At 46.0% G+C, this 15465-nt stretch overlaps 2 protein-coding genes across 7 annotated transcripts in view; one reads left to right on the top strand and one right to left on the bottom strand.

Moving 5' to 3' along the window:
- Window positions 1–9709, bottom strand: part of THUMPD2 (THUMP domain containing 2) — a 54157-nt gene extending 44448 nt beyond the window's left edge. The window contains exons 1-2 of the mRNA XM_063328557.1: window positions 9615–9709; window positions 5021–5054 (exon numbers count right to left, since the gene is read on the bottom strand). Coding sequence (XP_063184627.1) covers window positions 5021–5054; window positions 9615–9709 — 129 coding nt within the window. The remainder of the gene's footprint in view (window positions 1–5020; window positions 5055–9614) is intronic.
- The window catches only part of MARK1 (microtubule affinity regulating kinase 1), a 61445-nt gene continuing 55458 nt past the window's right edge, over window positions 9479–15465 (top strand). For 2 of the 6 annotated variants that reach the window (XM_063328257.1, XM_063328253.1), the window contains exon 1: window positions 9479–9929. In XM_063328257.1, the coding sequence (XP_063184327.1) occupies window positions 9879–9929 (51 nt within the window). In that variant the 5' untranslated portion in view covers window positions 9479–9878. The remainder of the gene's footprint in view (window positions 9930–15465) is intronic. The other 4 variants (XM_063328255.1, XM_063328254.1, XM_063328258.1 and 1 more) reach the window with 2 other exon arrangements.

Raw genomic sequence — 15465 nt, 5'->3', positions numbered from 1 at the left:
GTTTACTTTCTTTCCCTCTACAAAAAGCAACTGCTCTCTCCTTTCTCCTGAGAAGCAGCAGTCCCAACCTTCTCTTCTGTATCTCCCTTGCTGGTGTGAATAGAGGGAAAGAAGATCGAGATCGTGGCGTAGTCCTGCTGCAGGGAAACCAAGAGCAAAGATGAAGAGAAGGATGGCATGGCATGGCATGGCATGAGACAGGGTGGAATGGGGTGAGACAAGGTGGGATGGGATGGGGAAGGCTTGAAAAGCTGCTACTAGGTGATGGCACCAGTAGCTGTGCTAGTAGGAGGCAGGGATTAGGCTAGGACAACCCATCCCTGGCAGCCTGCCCCCTCCCAGGAATGCCTACTGCTGTGGGCCTGCTCTAAAGCTTCCCAATTGCATGGGATATGAGGACAATTATAAAAAAGGTGCTCAGGTGACATGGTAAAAGAGGCTGTATAAGTACCAGAGATAGGATTATATCCCCTTTCACCGTGTTAAGGAATCCCTATGTTCACTGATGGCATTGTTTTGAATCTATATTAAGGGGCCCAGTCAGTACATTTCTCTAGCCATTCATGAGTGGTTTTCTTATTGCTGGTCAGAATAAACAACTCTACAGTGAGTATGTGATTGTTAACTATTACTCAAGTTTTTTGGACAGTCTTCCCTAAACCGAACAATGATTTCCTTGGCTTTCCCTCGGTATTCCATTCTTGTCCCGCTAATTACTTGTGCCCGTTTATTGCACCACTTGGATTTCAGACTGCTCTTCCATTTGTTCTCCACCTCTTGGCATGCTATGTACTGGTAATGATAATAACAACCAAGATCCGTATTCTGAGCCTGTTAACAGACGAATAAACTTCAGGCTTCTGGGTTGGCTTCAGCAGAAGTCTAGAGAGCTTGCAAGGATGTTGATCTTGACACTGAAGTCGTGTATATGCATGGCTTTTAGCGCAGATCTTGTTGTAACACCACGGCTTTTGTTTCTATGAGGCCTTAAATACACTAGGCTCCTGATTTCTCTTGGAGTACGAAAACAAATGAGTGTTAAAAAGAATAAGTAGCACTTGTAATTAGTAACGCAATTAGAACGAGAGTGGAAACTATTGCCATGCACTATTTTTATAGTATTACCATGCACTAATGTTTGCTTTGGCCCATAAGATAAGTCACCCGGAGGACTGTCTGCATTAACGATGATGGGGACCAGATTGTCTGCTAGTATATACTGGGATAGCCCCAGTGGGGTCAACAGAGAGGAGCTGGCTTACAGCCCTGGGGATTATGGCCTTGGGAGCTCCACGGTGAGCCTCACTGGGAGCTGGAGCCAGTCTCCAGCATGTTTTCTCTAGGAGGTAAATAACATGAATAGCTAACTAGGAATGAAAATTAGGGAAAGAAAAAAAATACTCGCACAAATATGCGGTTCCCTTTCAGTGATTCAAATTTACTGTACATGCTACATCAAAACAAATCCTTGCAATTACATTTTTCTTGGGGGAAGGGAGGTTTTCTTTTCTGAACTCCTACACCCTGGTTAAAAGCTTAAAACAGGCTGAGTTGTGCAAGGCCGTGTTGAGACTGATCAGGCAGGAAAGCGTGCTGTGACACTCCCATCCGTGTGAAAGAAGAACGGACCAGCTCCTGAAGTCCGTCCTCGCTGGAGCTTGATCTTCCTCCCACTTGCTCATGCCAGCAGCCCTGACGCAGGAGCAGGAGAGGCATCCATCCAGTCCTTACTCAGCAACCACTGCTATGGAAATCAGAGGGAAGGGCGCCTGCTCAGCTGCTTTTTATCCATCAGGATTTGAACTACTGTGAGTTCCGTTTCTAGGAAGACCTCCATAAAAACTGACCAGAAGGCCTTAAAGTTTGCTTCCGTGGATTTTCAATGTGCTTCTGTGGGGCAAATATTGGCAATGCAGGAGAAGTGCCAAAAGTTAGGCTTGAGACACAAACCTAACCTGAAAAATTTATATACATATTTCAGTTTTGCAACTGAAATAAACTTCAGCGTTCTCAAAGATGGACTTGCAAACCATACTGGAAAATGTTTTGGTACTCCAGTGAGATCTTCTGTCCCGTACTTCATTGCAACCATATCAGATCGCTGTAAAAAAAAAGGAACTATTATCTTAAGTAAACCATTAGCTTACTAAACTTCTTTTCAGATATTTTAGTTAGCTTTTTAGTGCTACTAAAAGGTGCTGGGCTTTACACTATTTTAGCTGTATGTCCTTAATTCATTTTATATCACTATCACCGGCACGGTGTCGCTGACTTTTGAATAGGTTATCCCAGAATAAAGACTGGCATTTTCTTCCAGCGCTGTAAGCGCTGGCATCATCACAGAGTGTTTTCACTGGCTTGAAACTAAGTTGATGAGTTACAGAGAGGAACAACTTTTCCTGTAGCAGCAGAAGCATACCAGGTAGGAACGACTGGCCATGGTTAACCCCTGACAGATTTGAACAGTGACCTAGATATCAGAAGCAGCAGATCACCTAACAACATGAAATACAAACATAGTCCATAACCTTTATTAAATATAGTGTTGCACTTCATCCCACTGCAGGTACGTCATCATCGTGCTGTGGGCAAAGATGAAAATAGCATGCCTGATATTATGCATTTATATAACGCATAATAATGCTTAGCATACGCATAGCACCGTTCATTCTCAAAACACTTAAAATCGTTTAAACCTCAAAAAAGCTGTGAGGTAGAACAGTACGCTGCTTCTATTTTTTTTTTAATAATTATTTTTCCCCTAAAACTTATGTGTAAGTGCATCACATCAAGGAACAATAGATCTATTGCCAAATTCTGATCAAATTACTTTGGTGAAACTATTAATTGTCTTTGAAGCCAATGGAAAACTTCCAGCAACATAACCAAAATCAGAATCTGGATCCTATTCCTACATGCCGTAAAGCTGAGCTGTTATTGGATAGCTTGGTACATCTAAAAATAAACACTTTGGTTTATTTTTAGCTCATTCTGGAAATCGGGTTGACATTGTTTCTTACTTCTCTGGCTAGCTGAAAAAGTAAAATCCGACAGCGTGCGTCTTTTCTTGTTTGCCGTGTTCTCCCCTCTGTTTACAGGCACCCTCCCTCCACAGGCTGGGAAAGCAAGATGATGCGGTTTTGCAAGATGGTGCTGGTGGTAGGCTACGGCCCCGTACAGTCAGTTATCGCATCTCGGGGGCGACCAGGTAACCCAGAGTAAGGTCCTCTTTCCTCTGCCTGCACCTGACTTCGGGGCGTTGTTTCTGCGCAGTCATTTTAGTCAAGCGAACCCTGCTGCCTGTCATTCCCACCTGGTCATTTTACACCCTCTTAGGACTCTTTAAAGCAGAGCCCGGCCTCTTTTAAATCCACTGCTGAAGCTATTGCAGCCAAGGTTATTACCAGCTCCGGCTCAGGGGCTGTTACAGGAGGTCCAGATGGCCTTTCTTTGCTCCTGATAACCTTGGAGAAGGCAGGATGGATTTCAGCTTAGTCTTTGGTTCGCTGCGAGACGCTGTCAGTACGACTCGCAGCAGCAAGCGGTTGTTTGCCATTTTGTTCCGCGTACAAATTCTGGGAGGGATAAAATTTACTTTCTCTTGTGGGAGTAACGCGTTCATTTGAACAGGCCGTTGTGGTTTAACTGCTAAAAAGTCCAGGAATGCCTGTGTCAGTTCTTCCCTTCCAACATTTTATTCTATCCTGTCATTTTGTCAATTATCTTTAAGGCTATTCTGCCAGTTCAGTGCAGTCAGCAGAAAACAAAACAGGGAGACTGCTTTTTTCTGCCCTTTTTTTTTTTTTTTGGTGGGGGGGCGGAGATGGGGAAGAAAAAAAGTTCCCAACATCCCAAGCCATTCTAAGCCTCTAAAGTGGTAGAATGACTCAGTAAAAAAATGAAACCCAGCCCACTCAACAAGGTATCTTAACTGAAAAAAAGATATTATAAAAATATGAAATAAAAGTTGTCCTGAATAAGTAAAAAAATATTCTCTCACACAGACACACACACACACTTAAATCCTGCAGTCAGTAGTTTAGCTCAAATCTTTCTTTCCTTGGTCACCTTAAAATGGGGGAGAGGAAAGACTACTGGAACTGACCCCGCACTCACTGAGGGCTACGTAGGGTCTTTGCAACAGTTAGAGACTTCGCTGCTACAGAATCATTTATTGGATTAGCTCGTATCAAAACTTGAAATCATCCCTGGATCAAAAGCTGTTCTAGTTTGGATCGGAATTCGCACTGCTGCTGCAGGATAGCTTTGCACCTTTCTGCATCAACAAGCTCTTGTTGCGCTACTGTAGGACGTGTCTTCGGGAAAAATCATATCCTGCCAGGGACAGCAGCTCCATTTAGCAGAGAGTTTCTGTTTCCACAGAAACCACACCACTGAAGTCTGCAGAGGGCAGATGTAGAGTGAGAACATCTGCGACCACTTAGGTTAATTGCATTTCCCAACTCTTCCCCCACTTCTGGTCTCTGATGGCCCTCTGAAGATCAATGGCAGATCACCCGGCATCTTGTTGCAGGCTTTCTGCCATCCTGCCCCATCTCCGGGGGTTATCTAAAGCTGGTTTTAAATCTGTACCCAGAAGTTCCCGAAGGACTACTTATAGAGAGTCTGCTGTCGCCTTTGTCCCTGGCTTCCTCCCTGTTCCTGGGCAGACCATTTAGGCCCTCCGTTCCCCAGATCTACAGCTGAGCAACAGCTCGGGAAGCTTCACAGGCCTAATGCAGTGGTGCGTTGTGTCCTATGTGATAGTTCAGAAACAGCTGTGATAGAAAACGTGTAAGTACCTGTTTTAAATAGTTATTTTACCCTTTAACGTGCTTTCATAACAAATACATATTTTCAGGTAAAAGGGATAGGAAGATATTGCATTATGTTACAGACATTTCCAACACTGATACTCTCTGATACATAGTGTTTTCTAAGAATGTTAATATTTCCCAAAAAAATGAATATCGGAAAAGATAGTGACAGTGCCGAGGCATGAAAATGATGCAAGCCTTACCTCCTCTGCCAATATACTTAAATCTAAACTCAAGCTACAAAAAGGAAAGAAAGAAAGAAAATGAGATTTTCAAAACGCAAGTTTGAAACCACTACTGAAAGCCACAACAGTCACAAAAAGAACTGCAGCAAAACGAAAACAAGGGCTGAAATTCACGCAGTTGCCATTGCCCCAGGTTTCATTGTGGTTCTACCTCGGTGCTACCGCGGCTTGCTAGTTTCCTTTTTGAAACTCTTCAGATGTGGGAAGAAGTTGGCTGTGGCTGCAGAGACTGGGGGCGTCAAAAGAAAGATGAGATATCAAAGCTGAAGGAAACAATTGAAACCAGTTATTTTTAGCGATGATTACCAAGAGCCAGTAGAGAGATCTTTAGCAATGTAGGACCAATTTATAACGCCCTTCTGGTTTTTTGGGGACATCAGAGGCATGCCCAGGGACAGAGCAAACGTCCTCACGATCTTCTTCAGACCATTGGCAACCCACATGTTTTAGAAGTGGTCTTTCTTCTGTGAAATAGATCTGCTGATACTGTTTTAGAGGCCTTGGGGATGTGCAAGAAAGCTCTGTAACCACGAAGTTGTACTATGGCTTTATTCTACTCCTGTCAGAGATCCAGGCTGATCAGGGACAAATGCTGCTTTTATTTACTGTTTTCATATGAAGTTCTTATGGCAGTTCCTCATAATGGCATCAAAACTAATCTTCAGTTACCCAGAAAACGTGAAGACACAAACTTAACTGCATTTAGGGACAAAATACAGTACAACTGACCCCGAGACAAATTCTGGCCTGTTAAATGTATTTAAACCTTTGCACATACATGATAAGAGTATTCTCAAGAGGTATGTGCTCCTATTAAAATGGGGAAAAAAATGTTAATTTGTTTGGATGCATAAAGTATTTAGGGCAAATTACACGTTGTTTAACTTTTCACCAAAATTGTACTTCCTAATGATTCTTATGGCAAAATTGGAATCCTGACTGTGACTGATACATTTACAAAGTGTAGATATATTCAGACTACATATAATTTTGTCCTGTGTCCCTTGTGAAAGTAAGGAATCCATGGATCCCTGTATCTGTTGTTTGTGATGACCTCAGGACTCCTTAATGCTATTGCAGTCTTATTACATACAGCTGGAGGTATATTACTCTCACATTTTTGCCAGGTCTTACACTTTGCTTTCCACACTGTAGTGGATGTCCTGGTGCGATGAGAGGCCATAAAGACCAAGATTTTGCTCTATTTTATTCACATCTCAGTGGTCACTTGTTCCTGTGTTATTTCTGCACCTCTCACCCTTTCGCTGTTGAGAATTAGATGTGAAAATTGTGGGAAAAGGTTTCATTCAAGTTAGCGTTTGAAATCGCTACTACAGCGGCGGGTGGGATTCAGGTGCTGTTAAGGTGGTGGAACATCCACCCTTCCAGCAACTGAAGTTCAAACCAGACACTAAACAGATCACAGGCCATCCGAGGTGGGTCTGGAGGGAGTGCTGGAGCTGGGAAGCCGGGCTGGAGAGACTGGGCGTTTCTGTGCTCGCCTGGCTCTGCTGCTCCCATCCGGCACATCCCTGCAAGCAAAAAGAAAAGCGGGCCTGAGCACCAGCCAGCTGGCTTCGTGGAGGAGGCGGCACGTGGGCTTGGCTTCCACGAGGCACAAAGGAACGAGTCCGATGTGCCTGCGTGCTGGGAAGCTGCAGCTGACTCACTGCTGGAGCTCCCCTTGGGAGGGACGAGTGCCTACAAAGCCGACTGACACCTTAGTTTCCTCGCTAAACAAAGGTGTCTAGTCATAAATAAACATGTAATTTCTGGCAAAAAAAATGTTATTCTGAAATGCACTCATTCTCCACAATGGTGTCAGAGATTAAGTCTTGCGCTCTGCATCCTCTCTCCTTGGCTGAACAACCAGCCAGGAACAAAACAACCGGGTACTTGGGCAGGGGCCTGGGCAGGTGTCTCAGAGCCCCAGGTAAAAGATCGCAACCACTACCCAGAGCTTTCTGTTGACACAAGTCGGTCCTTTTCAATTCTGATGTGAGGAGCCAAGGCTTCCTCCTGCCCCTCAAAACGTGAATCCCAAGCAAAACGTTCCAGCTGGCTCCTGACTTCCCAAAATGACAGCTTTCCCCTGGCTGCCTGCTGTTTGCACCCCTCCGAAGCTGCAGAGGCTGTGCTGCTGCCACCATCCGAGCCCAGCTTGTCCGTGACTCACGCTGGGCACCAAGCGGGACTAATGCCACATGGAGCAGCAATAACTTTCTGCATATTTTAGTGCAGGTCTCAGGAAGTTTAGAGCACATGTCTTCCAGGCCGTTTTTGTGCTCAGCCCATTGCCCATCCTCTGTTTTGTCTCTTTGGAGAGCAGCTGGGGAACGATGGGACCATCTCTGTGGTCACCTTCTCCTCCACGCAGCTGCTCAGTTGTTGTCCTTGCATTTTCGCACCTGGGGGAGATGAGAGGCCTGTAGTGATAATCAATCAGAATTAAACCGAGCTATTAAATGAACCAGTGACCTTATTTACGTGAAAGAAGATGATAACAGTAACAACCATGTCCAAAACAACTGCAAAGCAGATCTTCAGATAATAAGAATTATTACATTATTACACTTTTAATTTCTGATGAAACAACATTTTCCTACGAACTACTGACTGAAACAGATTCAAATTCTAAGGCAGGAAGTCTTTCTAAGCTTTCCCTTAGTCAGTGGTGCCATTAAACACATTTAGAACACGTTTGAGTCTACAGTCCTTTCTGCTCCGACCACAAGCGCGCACGCAAATCCATACCATGAGAGGCTTGCATCAGTGGGACCAAGTAAGGGTTGCAGAGTCAGGCCCCACGCAGAGCCCTAGACACAGCCTTGTTCTTATTTGGGATAAAAGTGAATGCATTTTGATGAGCTAAGCAACCAAACTGGGTTAATATCCAGTTTGTCAACAAACGTGTTTTGGCATGCTGGCTAGACCATGGCTGTTCACCCCGAGTAAACCCAATCTTGGATTATTTTGTTCCTGGAAAAATGAAGGATCCTGAAATTTCCCTTGCAGTCGGCAGTGCCAGCTATGTGAGGAGAGAGCCAGGAGCTCACAGAGGCCCTTGCAAGGATTTGGGAAGCGTTGGGCTGAGGACTAGCTGGGAACTTCTGTCATTGCGGACAGACAAATCATGCACGCTTAGAGCGACGTGATGCTGAATGTGCAGAGAGCGAGGCCAGTCTCTCTGCTCGTACGTCGTGGGATGTTCTCTGCCCGCGCCTGCGTCACTACAGAGGAAGAGTTGTTTTCACAAACATCTGGAAAACTCCACTCGGCTGACCAGAGGTGGGGGCACCTCTTGAATCACACCAGAATTAACATAGCCAGAACTAAATATACTCTATTTAGTGTGTTTACCTATAGATATAGGTGCATATATATACAACCTATAAATATATAGGTAATAAATAGCAATCCATGTTCTTCCACAAGCACATAAGGGCTTCCTGGAGATAGACATGCAACCCATCAAGTGCCTTCCAAAGTATTTTTCATAAGGAAGGTCTTTCAGAACCAGGCTTTTGTTTACGGCATTTATGAAGATGTCTACAGCCTCAGCTATAAAAATCTGTCGAAATATTGCAATGGAAATTCAGGCACATTGTTTTTCTTTTGGTTTTGGTGCAGGGGAGGTTATTTTTTTTATTATTTTATTTTTACTGATTATTTTTAGAGTTCGGTGAAGGGTTTGGCTGGTTTTATAGCTGCTGTCGTGTAAACACTAGTAACTTCTCAAACACAAAAATGCGTGTATGGTTCTAATTTTAAGTACATGAGGTCATCGGTTAAGTGTTGGAGGACCGCGTGCCGGTCGGACACAAGCGGATGGATGGGTCGCACGGAGTCTTCTTGATCCGATTTCAGCTTCAAGTGGGTGAATGAGGCCGGCTGGCTCAGGCGCCCAAATAAATGGCTTGATTTACACAAGATGCTGACACAGGGTTTTCCGAGCCTCCAGAAAGTCCACGCCTTGTGGGCTTGGAGCTGCGCGGGAGGCGGGCAGGGTTGCCAACGGGACTTACCCCTGGACAGGGCGAGTGGGTCATGGCAACCCACTCGCCAGGCCGCAGCAGTCCTCGTCCCTCACGCACAGCGCGGGGGCTGGGGACTACCGGGGCGACTGACTCCCCGAGCCCCGTTGGCCCTCCTCCTTGGGCTCCCTCTGCATCCCGGCGGGATGAAGGATGCGCCCGGCCGCGCCGGCGGGCCCTGACCCAGCGCGACGCCCCCCTCCCCTCACGAATCACCACACCTGCCCCGGCCCACTTCACCCCGGGCCGGGCCCGGCGCCACCCGTGACGGCTGCCACGGCGGGGCGGGACGGGACGGTGGCGCCGGCGGAGCTCGCCCGCCCGCTCGCGTTTGCCGCGCCCGCCCGCACCGCCCAGCGCTTCCTGCGGCGCGGGGCGGCGGAGGCCGGGCGGGGGCGGGGAGGAGGAGGAGGGGAGAGACGGGCAAGGGAGCGGCGGGGCAGTGGGAGGAGGAGTCGGTGCTGCCGCCGGATGCTGCGAGGACGCGCCGCGGCCCCCCTGCGCTGCCGGCCGCTCACCTGAGCGGGGAGGAGGAGGAGGAGCCGGCGGCCGAGCTGCGCGGAGCCCGGCGGCGGCGAGGCGGGCGGAGGGTCGGCCGGGCGGGCTGCGCCATGGCGCCGGGCGCTTAGCGGGGCCGGCAGCGCGGCAGGAGGCCCGCGTCCCGCCGTGTGCGCCCGGCTGGCGGCGGGAGGGCCGAGCCGGCGGCCTCTGCCGCGGCCTAGGAGAGCAGGCGGCCTTCCCCTCAGCGCGCCGGGCGCGGCGGCGCCGCCGCGGCCCACAAGATGTCCACTCGGACGCCGCTGCCCACCGTCAACGAGCGGGACACGGAGAACGTGAGTGCCGCGCCGGGCTCTTTCCCCTGCCCGCCGCCGGCTCTCCCCGGCACCTGGCGGCGGCCCGGCCTGTCCTGCCGCCCAGGCCAGGTGCCCGAGGGGTGGGCGGGCGGGCCGCGGCCGTCCCCCGGCCCGCCGCCTGCCCCCGCCCCAGGCTCTTCCATGCGGCGCTGCCGGGGCGGGTCCGGCGCGATGGGCTCCACGTCGCCCCAGCCCGTCGTCGGCCCCGGGCCTCCCCGCAGGATCGGCGGGCGGCTGCCGCCCGCAGGGCGGCCGGACAATCCCTTCCACGCGTTGTTGGGCCGGGCCGGGCCGGGCTGGGCTGCCCTTATATGTACTTGGCTGGAGCCGGCGGCTGTCGGCGCGGACGGGCGGTTGGCTTCGGTTCCCCGCCGGGGAGAGGCCTCCGGCCCCGGCGGTCTGCAGGCCGGGCTGCCCCGCCTTCAGGCGTCTCCCACAGTGGGCACCCCCCATCCCTGGGTCGGGGCACCCACTCGTGGGCTTTCGAACTGCCGGGCGCTCGGCCCTGTCTCGCCTTTTGGGATCCAGCCGTACTTGCTCTTTGTTTGGCTTGCACCTCGAAGGTGGTCCCCGGCGTTGCTGCTGCTTGTATTCCTCCCTCTGTTTTGCTTTGTGTTGCGTCTGGGAGAGGCTGTCGTCTCATCGTGTCCTTGGTGCCTCCCGAGTTGATTGTTTGTATCTTCCTTTGTGCTCTGTTTAAACATCTTTGAGCTCTTCCTCTGCTCCGCCCGGACTTGATGGAGTAGAAGTGTAGCGTTATTCTCCGTTGTGGTCGTCTTCCTGCAGAAAATAGCCAGTCTTGGTTACCACAAATGGTGGACCTGAGAAATCTTAAAATCCTGGACCGTGGCTGGTCCTGTCCATTGGTGGTGATTATTTAAATAGGCGGTAGTTTGGGAGGTGTGAAATTTTCATCTTAGGTGAGGGGACCAATGTTAAAAGAGGTATGTTTGGTATGTGTGTTAGATATCATTAGTTGCCTTTGGAAAGGTGGCAGAAGGCGTAGGAGGGGAAAAAGGAGTCAGGAAATTTAACACATGCAGTCATCGCACCCAACTTCTAGTTGCGTGGAAAGTGATCAGCAGGAAGTGAGGGAAGATGGCCTGGTGGGTTGAAGTGGGTTGAAGATGATACTTGTTTGTATTGCATCAATCCATAGAGGTTCTGGGCAACGCTAGGAGCTCTTTATGTTGTTACCGTACAAGCTAAAGCAGCAGTGTCTGCTGAATAGATTGCTGAATTATATGAAATGAAAAGTGCATATGAGAAGAGGATTTGGAAGACAAAGGTAACAGAAATGAGATAATATAGTTAAAGAAGCAAAACCCTCGCTTTGTATCTTATTATAATGAGCTTTTAGTATCAGTTGCTCAGTGGAAGTTTAACTGACAACAATATCAGCCTGGTTACTAGATAAAGCTTAAAGTGAGTAGATGCATTTGGTGTCTCCTTACTCATCGTGGACTGATGATTCTGTATTACTGTCAGAACGAAAGCAAATCCTTGAGATGAAAATGAAAGTTTAGTTAGATTTAATTAAATGATGAAGTCCAGGTTTGAGTGATACAGGTTACTCATGAATCTCCATTTCAAATGTGTATAGGAATGTAGATGAGAGATGACAGGAAGGGATAAGAAATATTTACGCATATACCCAGTAATATAGTGCTTAAGACTTAGAGAGTACATTTACATGGGGCAAATGGAAATATTCTTAAACGTCATCAAACGCTGTAGAATGAAAACTTCAATTAAAGTGTTAGTAGTTAATTTAGAAAATATTATGTTAATTTTGGATGCTCTATTTTGACACCTAGAGATAAGCAAGGATTATTTATAATTATTATTATTATTTCAGAGAGTACATTGAGTATCTAAAAAAAAAAAAGGTTTGTACAGGATATTGAAATACTCAAAATCATACACTTGCTCCTGAAAAGCTTGGTACAAGTCTGTAACTTAATACTAATGAGTATACTCCTCCAGTCAGATAAAGAGTAAAGAGCCGTGCAGCAGTTAAGTTCCCAAATCTGTACAAAGTAATTCTAGCGCTGTCATTAGTGTGGCATCTGCTGGGTTTTGGAGCAGAGATCTCAAGGAGGTTGTCACTTCTGCCCTCTGGGGAGCCTTGGGAAGCCCTCTCTGGTACCTGTGGTCTCACCTACCTAAGACCTTCTGCTAAAGTGGCAAATGTGGGATGAAGGAGGAGGTGGTCGGTTGCTGACTTCCCGAAGAGCAGCATTCCTTGATTTAAAATGGACTCTGTCAGGGTGAGGTGAGACTCTTAATTTACTTTTAATGTGCATCCTCCTGCTAATAAACACTAATGGACTGGGGATGTGTTTATGTTGATGGGTCTCGATGCGCAAAGTTTAGCTAGTAAGCTCTGGGTAACTGAGGTGATGAGAAGTTGTTGGAAAGAGTGAGGAGTTAGAGAGCAACGTAAGTATAAGTGGTTTTGGCTTGGTAAATAAATCCATCTTTGTAGTGCGTATTTCCAGTTCCCGAGTACGTATATTAGCGAAGCTCTCCCAAGCTCTGCAGCTAATGGTGGTCTTCAGGAGAGCACTCTTTTCTTCCATCTCATCCGCATGGCCATCTTGGCGATGTTGCTCCATTGTGTGACTCCCAAGGGACAGACTGTAGCTCTGTATGCCGGAGAGAGCTGATTGATGGTGCTGAGTACAAACCTACGTATGTGTCCAGCTGTGCTTTGCACGTGGTGTGAGGTCGTTGCATGAAATCATGGGGAGCTACCCTACCACCCCCCCACCCCCCCTGTCTCTGGGTAGCTGTTTTCAGTGCTCTTTAAAACAGGAAATATTAATAAAATTTCAATGTGTGCTCATCTCAGTAAGTATGCGTGCACGTGTTCTGTCATTTGGAAAAAAAAAAATGATTATAATAATTGGATATAGCACCTATCACAAGAATATACATTCCTTGAGGAATTATAGGTGTTCCTGGTGGGATGGCTGAAAAATGTGCATATTTCCGTAATTCTTTGTGTCTTTTATCTCACAGTGCCCTTTGAAAATAGTCTAGAAGGGATAAGACCATGCAGCAGATTACTTGATAAGGTCTTATCAGGAAGCTGGAGTGAAAGGTACAGGGACTGCCGACAACGGACAAACAACAGGTGGAGGGAAATGGTGGTTGTGAAACAGTGTGTGTATAACTGATAGGTCTGCTTTATAGAAATTCACACCCTTTTCTTTTTTTTCTTCTTTTCCTTTTTTGCTATTCTTTGTCTCCCAGTGCTATGTTTAACTTTTCTAGCATGTGTCCATAAATATTTTTCACTGGAAATGTTATTTCTCTTTCATGAAAGCTATGTTTAAGGAAACAAAATAGAATATGATTGTCAAACAGTTATTCCTATTGAATGGCTTATTGGGAAACTTGGGGAAATTAATGGGTGGAGGCAGTACAGTAAAGATTATTTTCATGCCTATTATCAGATTTATTTCTTTCAAGTGATGGCTAAGAGTAGTATTCAAAATAATAATCTGCCTGTGTTTTGATTTTGTACGTGTAACTATTTACAGCTTCCTCTTGATGCATTTTACGTGGGCTGCAGTAGGTAATGTTTCAGTGTATTCAAACGCTTGCAGTTGGGGTTAGTTTGGGTGAACTGATTTTCCCATCTCTGCTGAGGCTGGAGGAGGAGAGGGACAGGAATCGAAAGCTCTGAGCTAGAGTAGCTCTTTTGTTTTCACTGAGTTGGTATTAATTGAGGAAAGGGAGGCTTTTATGTTTTCCCCTTCATATTGTATTGTATCATGCAATTAAATTGGGGAATGGTTTTCCTGAATACAACACTAATATGTTCTCTTACATATTTTTGGGAAGCTCTGTATAAGAAGACTCGTAGAGATTCAGCACTTGCATTAGTAAAATTAATAAAAATGAGAATGCTGTAGTTTGTTTTTTCTGACATAAGGACCTCTTGGTCTGGCATAAGAATACATTATTTTTTTGTATAGTAAGCGTAATTTAATCTTTTGAAGGTATTACTGTTATTTGTGAATGTATTGCTATTTACTTGTGTTGTGGTGCCACCCATCTAGCTAAGTTTTAAGGTATTATTTTGCTTTGTACTTTTCAGACACATAAAAGTTGGTGTATTCTGCTGCAGAGATCTTGCATGTTTACAGCGGAAGAAGGAACAAACAAGGCAGGAGTGCTGGATGATAACACTGGCCAGAGTTGAGGAGGAATGTGGGAATTGTGGTTTGTCTTACCTAGCCAGTGCCGTAGCAGGATGATTAAGAGATGTCATGGTGGAGGGAGTTTTAAAGGAAGGATAATCCAGTGGCGTATGATCATGTGACTTGCTTCATTAGCATACAAATAATTATAATTTTGACACACATACACCCACCCATTTGCAGTCTAGTGAGGGAAGGGTGATGCCAGCTAAAGTAGGTGTGGTTAAGGATGACTTCCCAATAGTGGAGGCTACTAGAGAGCTTCGTTTTAAAGAGAAAAAAAATTGATCAGGGCAAGAGATAAGAGGATGGAATGGAGTAGTCAGGTTGGGGTAGTAGTAATTATACCGTGTTTAATTTCTTTCTGGTTTTTGTTAGTTTTTTTTTTTCCTTCTGGATTTGCTTTTGCACAATAAGAACACATGGTTTTGATTTGGATGGAGGGGGCGTGGGAGAAAGTATCTGACAAGAATTCTTTCGTTCAGTGCCTTAAGCAGAGGAATGGCCTAGTTTCCAACCCTTATGGGTTCAAGAGTACAGCTGTATCTTTCTTATCCACAGGAGATGGGCTTTAGCGAAGTGGAGAATGCCTGTGTTTTTTCCTTGCAAGATTATTTCTCTTGATTATAAATATACCATTAGGTCGTATGTTTCTTTGGCTGGTAAGAACAGGGCATGTTCTCCTGATCTTATTTTGAGGGTTTGTGTTTTCTCTATGCAGACTTTTGTTTGTTTGTTTGTTTTGGTTCAGGTCTTGAGCAAGCTCCTATGTTGTGGGGAAAAACACTACGTTTAGCTAGAGCATTATGCATGGAGGGAGCAAGGTTCATTTTGTTATGAAGTATGTTATCCATTTTGAAACTAACCCTCCGTGTGAATCATAGGGAGCCATGGGACAGATGATACAGATGTTTAGTTTGATTTTCCTTCTGTAAAGAGAAATATTTTGGAACAAACAAATGAAAAGGTAGCTTCACTCTTCAGTGTTCTTTCTAGGCATCGTAAAAGAGTATATAGTGTTAAAGTTCAGAAAGAGTTAAGGCAGTTTGATTGTACTACTTGTTTTATTTCATACTTCATGGGGTTTTTGAGGTTCATAGGTAAACATAAAGTTAGATTGTTTGTGGTTGGTGTTCTGAAAACTGTACTTACACGGTCAGTGGAGTTAAACACTCAATTAGAACAAGGAGATTATGTTTCATGGAGCCTTCTTATCAGCGGGGTCTCTACCATCATATTTTTCTGATCACACGGATTTACTGTTTATATTAATTTTTTTTTAAATTTTATAACTCTGCAATTAA

This window comes from Chroicocephalus ridibundus, chromosome 3 (genome assembly GCF_963924245.1).
Source record: "Chroicocephalus ridibundus chromosome 3, bChrRid1.1, whole genome shotgun sequence".
NCBI classification, from domain to species: Eukaryota; Metazoa; Chordata; class Aves; order Charadriiformes; family Laridae; genus Chroicocephalus; species Chroicocephalus ridibundus.
This window is presented reverse-complemented; position numbering and strand designations above follow the sequence as displayed.